At 47.5% G+C, this 17148-nt stretch overlaps 1 protein-coding gene across 1 annotated transcript; it reads left to right on the top strand.

The window, feature by feature from the left end:
• The first annotated feature begins 541 nt into the window (after positions 1-541).
• On the top strand, positions 542-14286 carry PROKR2 (prokineticin receptor 2). Its single transcript, XM_082361648.1, has 3 exons — positions 542-706; positions 2837-3438; positions 9573-14286. Exons 2-3 carry the CDS (start codon positions 2981-2983, stop codon positions 10267-10269), a joined length of 1155 nt encoding a protein of 384 aa, XP_082217774.1. The 5' UTR covers positions 542-706; positions 2837-2980; the 3' UTR covers positions 10270-14286.
• The last annotated feature ends 2862 nt before the right edge of the window (positions 14287-17148 follow it).

Raw genomic sequence — 17148 nt, 5'->3', positions numbered from 1 at the left:
TCGGATCCTCGGATCCTTCACTGGCGACCCCCTTGGGGCGCCACCTAGGGGGTGCAGAGGGCCTCGCGGGTTCTTCGGAATCGCATTATCTAAAAGGCTAAATGTAAAATAGAGAAGCAGTGGGAAGTAGCTGCATAGCACGGGGAGGTCAGCTCGGTGCTTTGTGACCACCTACAGGGTGGAGTAGGGAGGGTGGGAGGGAGACGCAAGAGGGAGGGGATATGGGCATGTATGTATATGTGTAGCTGATTCACTTTGTTATAAAGCAGAAACTAACACACCATTATAAAGCAATTATACTCCAATAAAGATGTTTAAAAAAAATAAAAGGCTACTGCGTTCCATTCACACGGGGGTACGGAGGGCTCAGAAACTCTCTAGAGGGACCCACCCGCGCCAAGGAGGCTAGAGCTCCATGCGCCCGGCGCCCGGGGAGCACCAGTTGCAGGAGCCGAGTGCCCACCCTTTGCCTCCGCGCAGAGACAGGCGGGGACTCCGGGGCGGAGCCCAGCGCGGGGCGGGCGCACCCGGCCGCGCCCCAGAAGCCGGGAAGAGCTTCGCGGGCGGAGCGCCAACTGTAGCAGGAACCCGGAGACCGCGACTCGCCTGGGAAGCGCGCTGAGCGAGGAAGAAAGAGGAACACCTCCTACGCAGCGCAAGTCCGGGTCCCCGAGGCCGCCAGGGAGACGGGGAAGCGCGGAAGCCTGTAGGTGCAGAGCTCCGCGCAGTCCCGGGGCTCCAGTGGCCGGGTGGGGGGCGTCGCCCGGGCTGAGGGCTCCGATGCCTACTTCTTTCTCTGGGGTCTTCGAGCAGCTTTGCCTGCTGCCGCCCTCGGGATGCGCCCTGGCTGGCTCGCACTAGAGGAGTGGGTGCCGGGAGATGACCGGGCCGGGGACCGTAGGCTGGGACTGGGCAGTGAGGCCGCAGACCGAGGGAGCCAGCGGGTGGGCGGGCGCCAAACTGCAGGGGAGGGCGTGGGCGGGGGGCACCTACGGGAAGGTGAGCAGGAAAGGGGAGGTGTCTCTGGGAAAATTCCCTTTCACCGTCTCCTCCCTCCACCCCCAGTTTTCTTCCCGCCCGGAGATCCCACCGGCTTTGCTTCTCGAGCCTAAATTTCTGACGATTCCCGCCCCTGCCGGGGCAGCGCCTCCGGGAGCCGTGCGGCCGTGCCGTACCGGGTGGTTAATAAGGGAGAGGAAGGACGGGGATCCTGGAGCGGCTTGATCAAGGGCAGGGAGTGCATCCAGCGGTAACGGGGAGGGGACCTGCTCCAGCCTGGGCGCCCGCTGTCTCCTCGCGGGTCCCGGGACAGAAGAGCAGCCGAACGTAGAAGCCGAGAGGGCGCAACTCCCGCTTCTCCGTCTCAGTGTCTGCGGGGGTTGGGGTCTCGCGTGAGACGGAGAGGCGACCCAAAAAGAGGACGCCCCCAGCTGCGGTTTTGAGCCTCCCCTCGGGTACACAGCAGGCAGGCGCGCCGCAGGTTGGAGTGTCCCCGCCACCCTGCGACTGCTGTCCCTTCCGGGAGCAGTTCCTGTCCTTCGTTCTCCCGCTCTTCTCACAGGGCTGGGCCAAACCTACTGTCCAGTTTGGTCCACTTCTTGCTTCCAGCATCCCGCGGCCCGCACACTTGGAGTCCTTTCCAGGTGTGCTAAGAGGTGGGGGAAGGTGGTTCATGGCTGGATGGCCGGGACCCCCATTCTGCAGGTGCTGGACCTGGGTTCTTTTTCCAGTCCCTCAGACACAGCGAACCCAACAGTGCCCAATCTCCTGATTGTACTTCAGAGTAAATACTTCAGTACTTCAGAGACTTTATTTCCTCCCCCGCGAGCATCTGGAGGCACCAAGAATGTAGAGGACTTAGGCCATAAGAGACAGGTCAGCCCTCAGGCCCTCCTGGGTCCTCACTGACACTCCCCCCACCCCCCTTGGGTGGCTGTTTTCAGTTAAGCGAGGTCTTGGAGCAGCCACCACTTTCAGAGGACACAGACTTTGGTGACAAGATGTGGTACCTCCCAATCAAGGCTGATTCTGGAAGGGGAGCTGGGGGCCTGGTGAAGGGACAGCTCAAAAGAGTGGAGACAGGGAAGGGAAGCAGACAGAGGACTTCTTTCTAGAGTGGCCCAGCAGCGCAGCAGGAGAATTCCCTCCCACCCACAGGCCCCTCCACCTGCAGAGTCCTGATCAGGATCCTCAGTCATTCCTTCAGCAGATTCCTATCCAGCCCCTACTCTGTGCCAGGCCCTGGGCTAGGCAACAGGAATTTGGTTTACAGGAAAACTGGGATTCAGAGAGCATAAATCACTGGCCCAAGTTGACTCAGCCTGTCCATGTGAAAATGGTGATTTCCAAGTCTGTGGACTGGCCAGGACAGAGGGAGCAGTTCCTGCTTTGGAAGAAGGACCCTGCTGTATCCCCATATTCTGGCTTCATTGTCCCTGGCCAACAGCTGGCACAATGTTGTGACTGCCATAGAGTCCTGGGCCAGCTGCCTGAGCAGCTGGGAAAAACTTCCAGAAGACCCCTGTGGGGGCTGCTGGGGGGAGGGGGACTGGGCAGTCAAACTGGTCCTGGTCCCTGGACAAAGGGCAAAGATACACATTCTTCTTGGGTGTCTCTGGGGAGTCCAATCCATCCCATGCCCAGTCCCTCTTGACAGCCAAACAGCCAATAGAGGGTTTCCCAATTTCCAGAACTCATGTGTCCTCCCCTCTGTGCCATGGGTAGTTCTGTCTGTGGGTTAGACACTGCGTCTGGTTGGCCTATACCTGGGGGGACTCTGGGAGGATGCTACCAGGTGTTCTCCTATATTTTATCAACTGGTTGTGTCTCCTTCCAGGATCCACGATGGCGTCTTGACTCCCCACAGATGTGGGCAGGGTACTAGGATCTCTGACCTCATGAAAGCAGAGGGTCTGGACCCCCAGCTCAGAGTACTCAGACCCCGGAGACTCCTGCATACCACTCACTGGCAAGCTTCACCATGGCAGCCCAGAATGGAAACACTAGTTTTGCAACCAACTTCAGTATACCCCAAGACCATGCCGCCTCCCTCCCCTTCAACTTCAGTTATGGTGATTACGACCTCCCTCTAGATGAGGATGAGGATATGACCAAGACTCACACCTTCTTTGCAGCCAAGATCATTATCGGAGTGGCACTTGTGGGCATCATGCTGATTTGTGGCATTGGCAACTTTGTCTTTATCACTGCCCTTGCCCGCTATAAGAAGCTGCGCAACCTCACCAACCTGCTCATTGCTAACCTGGCCATCTCAGACTTCCTGGTGGCCATTGTCTGCTGCCCCTTCGAGATGGACTACTATGTGGTGCGCCAGCTCTCCTGGGAGCACGGCCATGTGCTCTGTGCCTCTGTCAACTACCTGCGTACCGTCTCACTCTACGTCTCCACCAATGCCCTGCTGGCCATCGCTATCGACAGGTGAGGATGTTGGGTAGGGGTAAAGATGGAGGTGGCCCAGGTTGCCTCTTTCCTCACTTCAGCTCTAAAAGTTGGCATTACTCCAGATTCAAATGCTTGTCCATCTATCGAGGCAAAAGGAGACTTGATTTCTCCAGTTGTGGCTCATGTTCTCCCAAATGTGGACAAGAGGGAGGCTCCTGAGCCTCCCAGCTCTGGGCCATGCCCCCATACACCACATCTGCTTCAGATACAGGCATGTCATATAACCATGAACCTCACCAAACACAAAAGCAAAAGCAGCAAGTTTAGGCAGGTTACTACTTAGAAGCCATGTTAACTAGGTTAGCCAGGGCAGCTTCCAGTCTAGGTAGCATGTGCGAAGTTTTTCCTGTAACCACTACCCAAATCAAGATATAGAACATTTCCATCCCCTAGAAAGTTTCCTTGTGCCCCTTACCAGTCAATCCTCCCACCCCAGGCAACCACTGATCTGATTTCTAGCATCATAGTTTAGTTTTGCCTATTTTTTAACTTCATAAAAATGGAATCATACAGTATGTACTCTTGCTTTTGGTGACTTTATGGCAGAGCTGATTTTAAAATAAGATTACAGGGTTTGGTTGCAAAAAAGAGGGAAGGACATTCTTGCCTTTTTTGAATACATCCATGTGCTTATTTGCATATATTTGTGTGAGATGTTCTGTAAGTCCTTGATCTAGTGTAAATTTATAAAGTAAAATTTCTAATAGCAGCTTCAGACAAATCTGAAACATGTTTTATTTATGTAAATAGCTGTAGGCCAGCATTGGACCACCAGGGGCCCTGTTTGAGGGGGGCAATTTGTGTCACATCTTCTTGGTCCACCATTGTGAGTTATGCTGAAACTCATTTTGATGTGTTTTTAATCATCTTTTTCCCTTTTATCTCCTTTCAACTCCAGTTTTTCCCTCGTTCTCAGTGCTATTTAGGTCTGTGTTCCTTTTTAATCAACCCAGTGATTATTTTTCATTTATGATAATATAATACACATACAGGTATAAGAGGCATCTTCCTTTTTATAACTTAATTCCTGCAAGAAAAAACAATTTTGTTATCACAACTCTGAGGCTCGTAAGCCCTGAACCCAGTGTTTATGAAACTTACCTATCAACCAACTGCACAAAATTCCCCAGGGGAAATGATACAAAGTATGTTTGGTACAATGGTACAAAGTCAGATTCCTGGGCCCCTACTGAATGGGAATCCCCTGGGCTAGGGCCTAGGCATCTGCATTTTACCCAATCCCTGAATGATTCTGATGGTTACTCAAGTGAGTTACCACTGTTCTCATCACCTTTGTTCCATTGAAACCTTTGTCTTTCTAATGTAGGTGTGGGGTTTTTCTTTCTTTCTCTCTCTTTCTTTCTTTCTTTTTCTTTCTTTCTTTCTCTCTCTCTTTCTCTCTTTCTTTCTTCTTTCTTTCTTTCCTTCTTCCTTCCTTCCCTTCTTTCTTTCTTTCTTTTCTTTCTTTCTTTCAACATGGGAGATTCTCAGGAAGCAACCATTCTGTTACAATACAGAGTGGTTCCTTTTCCACCCCAAACCAGCTCTGCCTCAGTCAGCTTCCAGCTCTGTCAGCAGTTCCACCATCTCCCAGTCACCCAAGCAGGAGATACTACCATCATCCTTTTCCTTTCTCCCTGTTCTACCCCCACCCACACACCCCTACACCAGGTGCAGCCCTACACCAGGTCCTGGCAATAGTCCCTGCAGCTTCATCTCTTGGCAAGTCATGGCTGAACCATCATAATGCTCCTCTAACTTGTCTCTTCACCCCTTCAGGAGCCCCTGACTGTCCCCTGAAATCTATACTCATCCATATTAAGCATCAGAATATCACCACTGAAGAGTCTTTCTAACATGTCTCATTCCTTACAAAACCTCCAAAAGTTTCGATGCTTATAGAACACATGCCAAATCCTGAGTCTAGCACTCTAGAGTCTTTGTAATCTGATGCCAATCTGTCTTTTAATCTCATGCTGTGTCTGGGGACACAGACAGTCTTTTCCAAAGGATACTGTGTTTTAAGCGCAATAACCACTTCTATCTTCATGTTTCCATAGTGCTTAGCGCAGAGCCTCAAACCTGTGCCTTAGTTTGGTTTACCCCTAAAATAGACCCTGAGACAAGGATTCATGTGCAGGTAGCCCTCAGGAAGTACCTATAGGGAGATAGGAAAGGAGGCAGGCAAGGGAAGGCAGTCAATACAAGCTGTGTTATTGAACAAGTTTCCACTGTGCACAATTGATGCTTATTCCTGCCACAGAACTCTTGGAGCTGGTGTAGATCTCACCTCAGAGTTCTCCCAGGAGTGAGAGGTGGGAGGGAACTAGGATATTTACACACCAACCCTCATAAGTCATTTGTGAAGGCCACTCTGGAAATTCTGTGCAAGTTACCAAGAGGACTCTGGAAGCCAGAGAAGGCCTTCCAACAAAGAAATGCAGGTGTTAGCAGGTGGCAGTGGACAGGTATGCACTGAAGTGATAAAAGCAAAGGGATAATAGAGGGGCACCAACAGCATCTGCTACAACCTGGTAGATCCACAGGTTGCTGGGTCCTACTGTGTGCCCAACCTATGCGTATGGAAACATAAAGTAGTAGAAGACACAGTCTTTGACCTCAGGGAGCTTTTCTTCCACACAAAAACTAGAATAATCTAGTGATAAGTGAAGAGTAACTCAGAGAAAGACAGATGATTATGTTAGTGATGCAGTCTGGGAACGCTTCACGAGGAAGGTGTTGCAATTCAAGTGTGCTATTCTGACCACCTCCTATTCACCCCGTTGATGAAGGCAGGACTCTCCAGCACCAATAGTAGTAGATGACTGAACACACAACACCTGAAACTAGAACAATGAGGGTGAAAGCACTTGGTTGGTCTCATATACTGCCAGCCCAGGGGAGAAGAACACTGCACACCAGGCAGGGTCACATGAGAGCTGTGCTTGGGAATAGAATGAACCAGCAGGGTATGTGGGCAGCAGGGTTTATAGTGACAAGAGGCTGAGGTGACCCTTGGCTCCCATGGGAGGATGTGATTGGCTTGTTTGAATGATTTTGCCAACTGGCAGAGAAGTGAAACCCATTAGGTTGAGGATTGGGGGTGCAGCTATTCCCACTGATAGAGGAACTAGCAGGACAAGAGCCTTTCTCACTGGGTGGAGGGGTATATCTGATGAAAACAGAGGAACTCACAGCTAGGCTTTTGGGGCCCTGTAGATGTCAAAGCAGTATATGGAATTTCAGCCCTTACAATCCAGGACCCTAATAAATAAATAGCACCTCTCTTTCTCACTCACTTTCAAACCAACTGAAAAATCAGGCAAAATGATAAGAAAGATGGATGACGGCCAAACTCTCACTTTTGCTGAGATGACACTAATATTAAATAATGGACTTGTATCTGTAGGCATGGAGACCACATCCTACTCAGAATTAGATAAACCTGCAAACCCTGACACAGGCAGCAGCAGAAGAGCAAGGTTCATGTGCAGAGGGCCTAGAAGGGATGATATTTGAAGTCATAGAGAACCCAGAAGAAGAGTGTTGACCTCAAGAAACACACATCCAAGCAGATAGATGGCAACAAAGACTTTGCAGATATCCCTCTTGCCAGTGAATGAGTCATGGGAAAAGATGGGTTTAAACAAAGTATTATAGCGTCCACCATGCTTTCTGTACATTTACCTTCTCAAATAGAATCTTTCAAAAAGCCTGCAAGGTTGTCTGTAAAGTCATTTTTATCTTCCTTTCACAGATGAAGAAACTAAGTCCCAGAAGCATAAGTGATTTATTCAAGGATTTAGGTGCACAGCTGAAATCCAGGCCTTCTGAATAATGCCTAGGCCAGTGTTCTTTATTTTAGTATTTAGCTGATGACAACTCTGAATTTTGGAGCATCCTATAGGATAAGGAATTAGAATTTAAGAGTTGACAACAGATTAAGCAGGGCTGTGGAAGTTCTCTTTGGCATTGGTTACTGAGATACTTTTCATGCTAGAACCAGATTGAGAGAGTTATTAAGTCTTGAATTAGTTCTGCATTATCTAAGGACTTTGAACTCAGTATGATAGGCAGAATAATGATGCCCCCAAGATATCCACATCCTAATCCCCAGAATATGTTATGCATGAGGGGAATTAAGATGGCAGATGGAATTAAGGTTGCTAATTAGCTGATCATAAAATAAGGACATAAGACTGGATTATCCAGGTGGGCCCAGTGTAATCACAAAGGTCCTTAGATGTGCAAGAGGGAGGCAGAAAAGTCAGTGTCAGAGTGATGTGTTGTGGGAAGGGCTTGACTGGTCACTGGTGGCTTTGAACATGAAAGGGGGCCCTAAACCAAGGAATGCAGGCAGCCCTAGACAAGAAACAAATGAGATTTTCCCCTCAGAGCCTCCAGAAAGGAACACAGTGCTACCAACACCTTGATTTTAGCCCAGTGAGACACATATCAGACTTCTGACCTCCAAAACTATAAGATAATTAATTTGTGTTGTTTAAGCCACTGAGTTTGTGGTAATTTGTTACAGCAGCAACAGGAAGCTGATACACTCAGTATCACAGAAAGACAGTGATTGTGAGTTGTCCCTGCCCCATTGAAGGATTGGCTAGCCCATTTGTCCCAATCTCCAGCCCTGTGAGCCTTGTGCTACCCAGGCAAGTCACGCAGGTTAACTTGGAAAAGCTGGGTCCCATGGATGGGTGAAGAACTCCAGTAAGCAATGCTCATTAATATATACAGTTAGGGTGCAGCCAATGGTTGGGGTGGGATGCAACTTTATCTCATGTCTTCAGAAAGCTGCAAGCTGGGGAGAGCCAGGCTGCCATGAGATCTCCTAATTGAAGTCTATAGAGTCAGAGCTGCCAGTGAGCAAGGGGAAGGCAAGAGCCGATAAAACAGTCGCATGACAGACATATTGCCAGGGACAGACAGAAATAACATGGCAGAAGGCCTTCTTGGTCAAGTCAGAAACTTGGAAAGGTGACCAAAGGGTCTAGTTACAAAAGAAGGGTAAACTGGATGGAATTTCTATGGGTGGCTTCCTGCTCTTGGTCATAACCTGACTCAAGCTGCAGGTATAAGGTACATATTCATTTCCAAGGTTGTATTGTTTCTTCCCTACCCCTCATGCCTCTTTTCTTCCTCTACCTTCCTCCACCACCTCTTCCTCTCACTCCATAAAATGCACAGGAATGATTCCAGGGCACTAAATTACCTAAATAGGTGTTGTTAGGTTTTTCTGGAAAGAAGGTATTCAACCTACACAAATGAGCTCATTTCCCACTAAGGGCTCCAACCTCTTTCCCAGGCAGCATTGCTCATTGGAAAGAGCAGGATAAAAGTTTCATGCTGTGTGCTGCTTTATGGTGTCAAGGCAACTTTACACACCTTCTCATCTGAGCTTGAGACAGCGCAGGGAGGTGGGTGTAAAAGTTTTGTATCAGGAGCCTGGATTCTGTTCCCTGCACCAAGTGAGCTTGGGCAAGTCATTTACATCTCACTAGATTCCTCAGATTCTACCCTTAGTCCACTCCTGCTCTGTAATGTGGGGTGACACCTGAGGCCAGGAGAGAGAAATTCCTAGTCCACAGCTCTTCTTTCACCTCTACACCAGAAGATATTTAGATTGAAGAGTTTTGAAAGAATTATGTTCTTAGGCAGAATGGCAAGCTGGAAAGCCAAGGTGGTATCAATAGGACTTATAATCATGATAGGCCACATGTACATGCCACACCTAGCACATGCCAAGCATTTCACAAACATTATAATATTTAATATTTACAGCAGCCCTGCAAGGTAGGTATCATTTTATCTCATGTTGCATTTGAGGAAACGAATCTCAGAGAGACTGAGTGATTCACTCCAGCCAAGATTTATTCTGTCTGTTTGACCCAAATCCTGTGCTGTTTACACTAAATCACTCCTCTCCTCCAAATGCCAAATGATGTTGCTAAAATAAGATGAAGCACGTTGACGCTGGAAAATAGATACGTGGGGAGTCATTGTGCCATTTTGTCTGCTACTGTGGGTGTTTGGGTTAGTTAAAAACCAATAATGATTACAAGCACACATCATTATTACTGATAGCTTCCCTCCCCCACCAGATATCTCGCTATCGTTCACCCCTTGAAACCACGGATGAATTATCAAACAGCCTCCTTCCTGATCGCTTTGGTCTGGATGGTATCCATTCTCATCGCCATCCCATCAGCCTACTTCACAACGGAAACCGTCCTCTTTATTGTCAAACGCCAGGAAAAGATCTTCTGCGGCCAGATCTGGCCAGTGGACCAGCAGCTCTACTATAAATCCTACTTCCTCTTCATCTTTGGCATCGAGTTCCTGGGCCCGGTGGTCACCATGACCCTGTGCTACGCCAGGATCTCCCGGGAGCTCTGGTTCAAGGCGGTCCCTGGTTTCCAGACAGAACAGATCCGGAAGCGGCTGCGCTGCCGCCGGAAGACGGTGCTGGTGCTCATGTGCATCCTCACGGCCTACGTGCTGTGCTGGGCGCCTTTCTACGGCTTCACCATCGTGCGCGACTTCTTCCCCACCGTATTCGTGAAGGAGAAGCACTACCTCACAGCCTTTTACGTCGTCGAGTGCATCGCCATGAGCAACAGCATGATCAACACCGTTTGCTTTGTGACCGTCAAGAACAACACCATGAAGTACTGCAAGAAGATGCTGCAGCTCTACTGGCGGCCCTCCCACGGCGGGAGCAAGTCCAGCGCTGACCATGACCTCAAAACCAGCGGCCTGCTGGCCACGGAAGAGGTGGATTGTATCAGGCTGAAGTGACCCACTGGTGTTTCATAATTGAAAACCCAAAAGCCAGTACTTGGAGCACAATTCACCAATAACCAAGTTCACAGGCTGCTTGGGGAAAGGGCAACTGTGTTCACACCTCACTGCTTTCAAGGAGCTGGAGTCATAAAATGCGATGCAACTAGACACAAACCACAGCAGCTGACATTTACTGATACCTGCTCAACACCTACTGTGTGCACAACCACACCAGCGAGATTAGATAAGGGCAACAGGAGCTGACATTTACTGATTACCTACTGTGCAAAAATATTTAAATAGCAAAATGAAATGGCAGAAGCCATTGGAGTCACCAAGCTATATCCAGATATTTAGGTGGTCAAACAGAGGCCACAGATGGTTATCTAGACTCATTCTTCATCTTCCCTCATTCTGTATCTGGCCAGTGCAGGAGAGTCAAAGCCTACAGAATGCAGCACAATGGAGATAAAAGGGTGAATTAGAGTGTGGGGTTTACAGCCTCATGGGAAGACAATTCACGCCAGCACACTGAGCTTTCCCACCCAGATCTTATGACCTCCCTAGAACATTCTCTAGGATTCTGGCTGCCGGAAAAGAATTTTTCTCATAACCAGGTCATTGGTTATCTATAATGGTGTAATCTCAAAGGAAAGAACCAAAAAAATTTCTTTTCCACTGATGCTTGAAAACTCATCATTCTTTTGGGTGAAGACAGACAATCCTGAAATGAGGAACACATCCAGTTCCTGAAACCTTAATGTGAAGGATGTCAGCAGCTCTAGTGTCAGGGAGGAAGGGGACAGAGAAAGGGGTGGAGTTTGCCACTGGCAATGAACATAATCTGTGTGGCCATTTTGCTAAGGCCTGGGCCACTTTTCTAGAACACACCCTCTCTTGCAAAGATGAGCTCTACTTGGAATCCAAAGACCTGGGTTCAAGTCCTAACTCATGTGACCTAGATGTTTACTCTCTCTGCATCTCAGTTTTGTTCAACGAAACAGGGATGATGAAAATATTTTCTCTGCCTGCCTTACAGGACTGTTGGGCAAGCCCACTGAGGTCATAGTTTGTAAAAGTGCTTTTCAACTATACAAGTGATGAGAATGGATAAGAGATATTGAATGATTTGTTTGGACCCCATCCACTGTGGCTTATTATGGAGAAACACTCCCACTTTTTCATCCTTAGTCTATGGACCAGTGATCTCTGAACTCTTCTCAGTGCAGTCCATCTACATCAGAGCAAAAAAGGAATCCTTGTCCTGGGTTATAAGCAGGAAGATTCAACTTCAGAGTCTCAGTTACCCACACACCCCCCTAAACTTTCAGTATCCCTGTGGTCATAGAAGTGTTGACAGTCTTCCCTGCATGTTGCTAAACAGCACACCCCAAGGCTGCCTAAGTCTGATTGTATTATCACACATCTGTGGTAATTGTGTGTAGTTGTCTTCATTTCTTCCTGATTCATTTTGAAGCAGAGTCTATACAAATGGTTTGGGATTGACCTAAATGACCCACATTTGGGCAATTCCTGCTCTTCTATAGTCAAGGGGTTATTTAGTTGTTTGCTTGTCTGTGTGTGTATGTGTGTGTATTTAATTAATTGTTGGTGTTTTTAATCCAACAGTGACGTTTCAACCAACATTTTCCTCCATCACCACCCAGCAGATTCACCTTCAGCCCAATCACTATACCCTCAGAAAATGCAAACTCACTTTAACATTAGGCTAAGCCAAATTGTTTATAAATTCTGATTAGACAAAATTACCAATGCATTCTAAAGCCAAGCAAGTAAATATTGGGGGTTATCTGCATTTTCACAAATATGATAACTGCATTTTTATTTATTACCCCTGTCCTGACTCTTCTCCTAAAGATGATTCTTTAAGAGTAGACTGTTACCAATTGTGTCTGTCAAAAGAATTCAATCCCTTTTTCCTTTTTATACTAAAACATACCATCCTCCTTTCATTTAAATTTAACTGAAACAACTTTTGTAAATATTGGTGAGATTTGTGATTTTCCAGTGAATTAAAGTGTTATGTTGTTATCAAATGAAATAATTAACATATGGAATCTTAACCACACTGTTGAAGCATTTTCCCTGTTAATCTTCTATATGTTAGTATATTTAGATCAATGAAGTAATAGCCATTTAAACAATTCAACCTTGAAACAGAGAAGGAAGTTCTTGAAGGCATTTTTAGAACAGTGGCCGCTCACACCAGCAACCAGCCTCATCTTGGTCACGTCCCTCAAGCTGCCAGCCCAGGAGTGTACTCATGCATGCAAATAAATCAAAGAACCGCTACTCCATGCTCACGTTACCCCTTCATTTTAAAATCATCTTGTTTGTTTAATGAAAACTGCTGTTTGCATGGAGACTGTTCATTCATCTAACTGGTGTTAAGGTAATAAATTAATTGCACTTGTGTTTACACTTTTCTTTTCAAGACTAATTAATGCTAAGCTTAAGATACGTTTAATGCACTGAGATATATAAACATTCATATATACTATTATATATTGAAAATTTAATCACCTTTGGCAAAACGGATCCATTTCCTTGGCGAGAATAAGAGAAGGATGGCTTTGCGATGAAGCTATTAGATTTTTCTTTCAGCATCCAACATCAAAAATAAGTTGATTCTCAAGTTGAAGAAATCAAAAGATGGCTTCAGGCCTTTCATGGATAAAAACCAATTGCAGACTTCTGAAGGAAAAAGTAACACATGGGAGGTGGTTAGGAAACTTAAAGTGAGTTCTATTTCTAGGGGAAAATTTTGGCTTTGAATCATATCTCCTCAATTTAACCATTATCTCTCCCTTGGGCTCAAGAAGACACACACACACACACACACACACACACACACACACACACACACAGCTCAATAGGACACCAAAGCAGGAAAAGGCCTTTTAGGACATGTAACTCAACTCACTCCTTTCTTAGGTGAGAATATCTGAATTTCAAATGAGGAAATTACTTGCTTAAGGATGCACAGCTAACACTAACACTTGCTGGAGCCAAAACATTGCCCCAAGGTCTCACTCTGGTCTAGTGAGGTGCATTCAGTAACTGCCCTCCTGTGTCCAAAGGAGGGGACTTCCTCTAAGAATGTTTAAAAGGCCATTTAAACTGGTTTCTGGAGGAGAGAAGATGGCGGAAGAGTAAGACGCGGAGATCACCTTCCTTCCCACAGATACAGTAGAAATACATCTACACGTGGAGCTGCTCCTACAGAACACCCACTGAATGCTGGCAGAAAACGTCAGACCTCCCAAAAGGCAAGAAACTCCCCCCGTTCTTGGGTAGGGCAAAAGAAAAAAGAAATAACAGAGAGAAAAGAATAGGGATGGCACCTGCACCAGTGGGAGGGAGCTGTGAAGGAGGAAAGATTTCCACGCACTAGGAAGCCCCTGCGCGGGCAGAGACTGCGGGTGGCAGAGGGGGGAAGCTTCAGAGCCACGGAGGAGAGCGCAGCCACAGGGCTGCGGAGGGCAAAGCGGAGAGATTCCCGCACAGAGGCTGGGCGCCGACCAGCACTCACCAGCCCGAGAGGCTTGTCTGCTCACCCGCTGGGGCGGGCGGGGCTGGGAGCTGAGGCTCGGGCTTCGGTCGGATCGCAGGGAGAGGACTGGGGTTGGCGGCGTGAACACAGCCTGAAGGGGTTAGTGCACCACAGCTAGCCGGGAGGGAGTCCGGGAAAAAGTCTGCAGCTGCCTAAGAGGCAAGAGACTTTTTCTTCCCTCTTTGTTTCCTGGTGCGCGAGGAGAGGGGATTCAGAGCGCCACCTAAACGAACTCCAGAGACGGGCGCGAGCCGCGGCTATCAGCGCGGATCCCACAGCAACAGGGGCGCAGAGGGAAAAACGGAGAGATTCCCGCACAGAGGTTCGGCGCCGAGCAGCGCTCACCAGCCCGAGAGGCTTGTCTGCTCACCCGCCGGGGCAGGCGGGGGCTGGGAGCTGAGGCTCGGGCTTCGGTGCTAGCCGGGAGGGAGTCCGGGAAAAAGTCTGCAGCTGCCGAAGAGGCAAGAGACTTTTTCTTGCCTTTGTTTCGCGGCGCGCAAGGAGAGGGGATTCAGAGCGCCACCTAAACGAACTCCAGAAACGGGCGCGAGCCGCGGCTATCAGCGCGGACCCCAGAGACGGGCGTGAGACGCTGGGGCTGCTGCTGCCGCCTCCAAAAATCCTGTGTGCGAGCACAGGTCACTCTCCACACCGCCCCTCCCGGGAGCCTGTGCAGCCCGCCACTGCCAGGGTCCCGTGATCCAGGGACAACTTCCCCGGGAGAACGCACTGCGCGCCTCAGGCTGCTGCAACGTCACGCCGGCCTCTGCCGCCACAGGCTCGCCCCGCCTCCTCTGTACCCCTCCCTCCCCGCGGCCTGAGTGAGCCAGAGCCCCCGAAGCAGCTGCTCCTTTAACCCCGTTCTGTCTGGGCAGGGAACAGACGCCCCCAGGCGACCTACACGCAGAGGCAGGTCCAAATCCAAAGCTGATCCCCAGGAGCTGTGCGAACAGAGAAGAGAAGGGGAAATCTCTCCCAGCAGCCTCAGAAGCAGCGGATTAAAACTCCACAACTTGATGTGCCTGCATCTGTTGAATACCTGAATAGACAACGAATCATCCCAAATTCAGGAGGTGGCCTTTGGGAGCAGGATATATTAATTTTTCCCCTTTTCCTTTTTTTTGTGAGTGTATATGTATATGCTTCTGGGTGAGATTTTGTCTGTATAGCTTTGCTTTATAATAGCTTTATTTTACTTCACTATATTATAGCCTCTTTCTTTCTTTCTTTCTTTCTTTCTATTTTTTCTCCCTTTTACTCTGAGCCGTGTGGACGAAAGGCTCTTGGTGCTCCAGCCGGGCATCAGGGCCGTACCTCTGAGGTGGGAGAGCCAACTTCAGGACACTGGTCCACAAGAGACCTCCCAGCTCCACGTAATACCAAACGGCAAAAATCTCTCAGAGATCTCCATCTCAACATCAAGACCCAGCATCACTCAATGACCAGCAAGCTACAGTGCTGAACACCCTATGCCAAACAACTAGCAAGACAGGAACACAGCCCCATCCATTAGCAGAGAGGCTGCCTAAAATCATAATAAGGCCACAGACACCCCAAAATACACCACCAGACGTGGACGTGCCCACCAGAAAGACAAGATCCAGCCTCATCCACCAGAACTCAGGCACTAGTTCCCTCCACCAGGAAGCCTACACAACCCACTGAACCAACCTTAGCCACTGGGGACAGATACCAAAAACAACGGGAACTACGAACCTGCAGCCTGTGGAAAGGAGACCCCAAACACAGTAAGATAAGCAAAATGAGACGACAGAAAAACACACAGCAGATGAAGGAGCAGGGTCAAAACACACGAGACTTAACAAATGAAGAGGAAATAGGTAGTCTACCTGAAAAAGAATTCAGAATAATGATAGTAAGGATGATCCAAAATCTTGGAAATAGAATAGACAAAATGCAAGAAACATTTAACAAGGACGTAGAAGAACTAAAGAGGAACCAAGCAATGATGAAAAACACAATAAATGAAATTAAAAATACTCTAGATGGGATCAATAGCAGAAAAACTGAGGCAGAAGAAAGGATAAGTGACCTGGAAGATAAAATGGTGGAAATAACTACTGCAGAGCAGGATAAAGAAAAAAGAATGAAAAGAAATGAGGACAGTCTCAGAGACCTCTGGGACAACATTAAACGCACCAACATTCGAATTACAGGGGTCCCAGAAGAAGAAGAGAAAAAGAAAGGGACTGAGAAAATATTTGAAGAGATTATAGTTGAAAACTTCCCTAATATGGGAAAGGAAATAGTTAATCAAGTCCTGGAAGCACAGAGAGTCCCATACAGGATAAACCCAAGGAGAAATATGCCAAGACACATATTAATCAAACTGTCAAAAATTAAATATAAGGAAAACATATTAAAGGCAGCAAGGGAAAAGCAACAAATAACACACAAGGGAATCCCCATAAGGTTAACATCTGATCTTTCAGCAGAAACTCTGCAAGCCAGAAGGGAGTGGCAGGATATACTTAAAGTGATGAAGGAGAAAAAGCTACAACCAAGATTACTCTACCCAGCAAGGATCTCATTCAGATGTGATGGAGAAATTGAAACCTTTACAGACAAGCAAAAGCTGAGAGAGTTCAGCACCACCAAACCAGCTTTACAACAAATGCTAAAGGAACTTCTCTAGGCAAGAAACACAAGAGAAGGAAAACACCTACAATAACAAACCCAAAACAGTTAAGAAAATGGGAATAGGAACATACATATCGATAATTACCTTGAATGTAAATGGATTAAATGCTCCCACCAAAAGACACAGGCTGGCTGAATGGATACAAAAACAAGACCCATATATATGCTGTCTACAAGAGACCCACTTCAGACCTAGAGACACATACAGACTGAAAGTGAGGGGATGGAAAAAGATATTCCATGCAAATGGAAATCAAAAGAAAGCTGGAGTAGCAATTCTCATATCAGACAAAATAGACTTTAAAATAAAGACTATTACAAGAGACAAAGAAGGACACTATATAATGATCAAGGGATCGATCCAAGAGGAAGGTATAACAATTGTAAATATTTATGCACCCAACGTAGGAGCACCTCAATACATAAGGCAAATACTAACAGCCATAAAAGGGGAAATTGACAGCAACACAATCATAGTAGGGGACTTTAACACCCCACTTTCACCAACGGACAGATCATCCAAAATGAAAATAAATAAGGAAACACAAGCTTTAAATGATACATTAAACAAGATGGACTTAATTGATATTTATAGGACATTCCACCCAAAAACAACAGAATACAAATTTTTCTCAAGTGCTCATGGAACATTCTCCAGG

This window comes from Balaenoptera borealis (assembly GCF_965194805.1).
Source record: "Balaenoptera borealis genome assembly, chromosome: 16".
Taxonomy (NCBI): Eukaryota; Metazoa; Chordata; class Mammalia; order Artiodactyla; family Balaenopteridae; genus Balaenoptera; species Balaenoptera borealis.
This window is presented reverse-complemented; position numbering and strand designations above follow the sequence as displayed.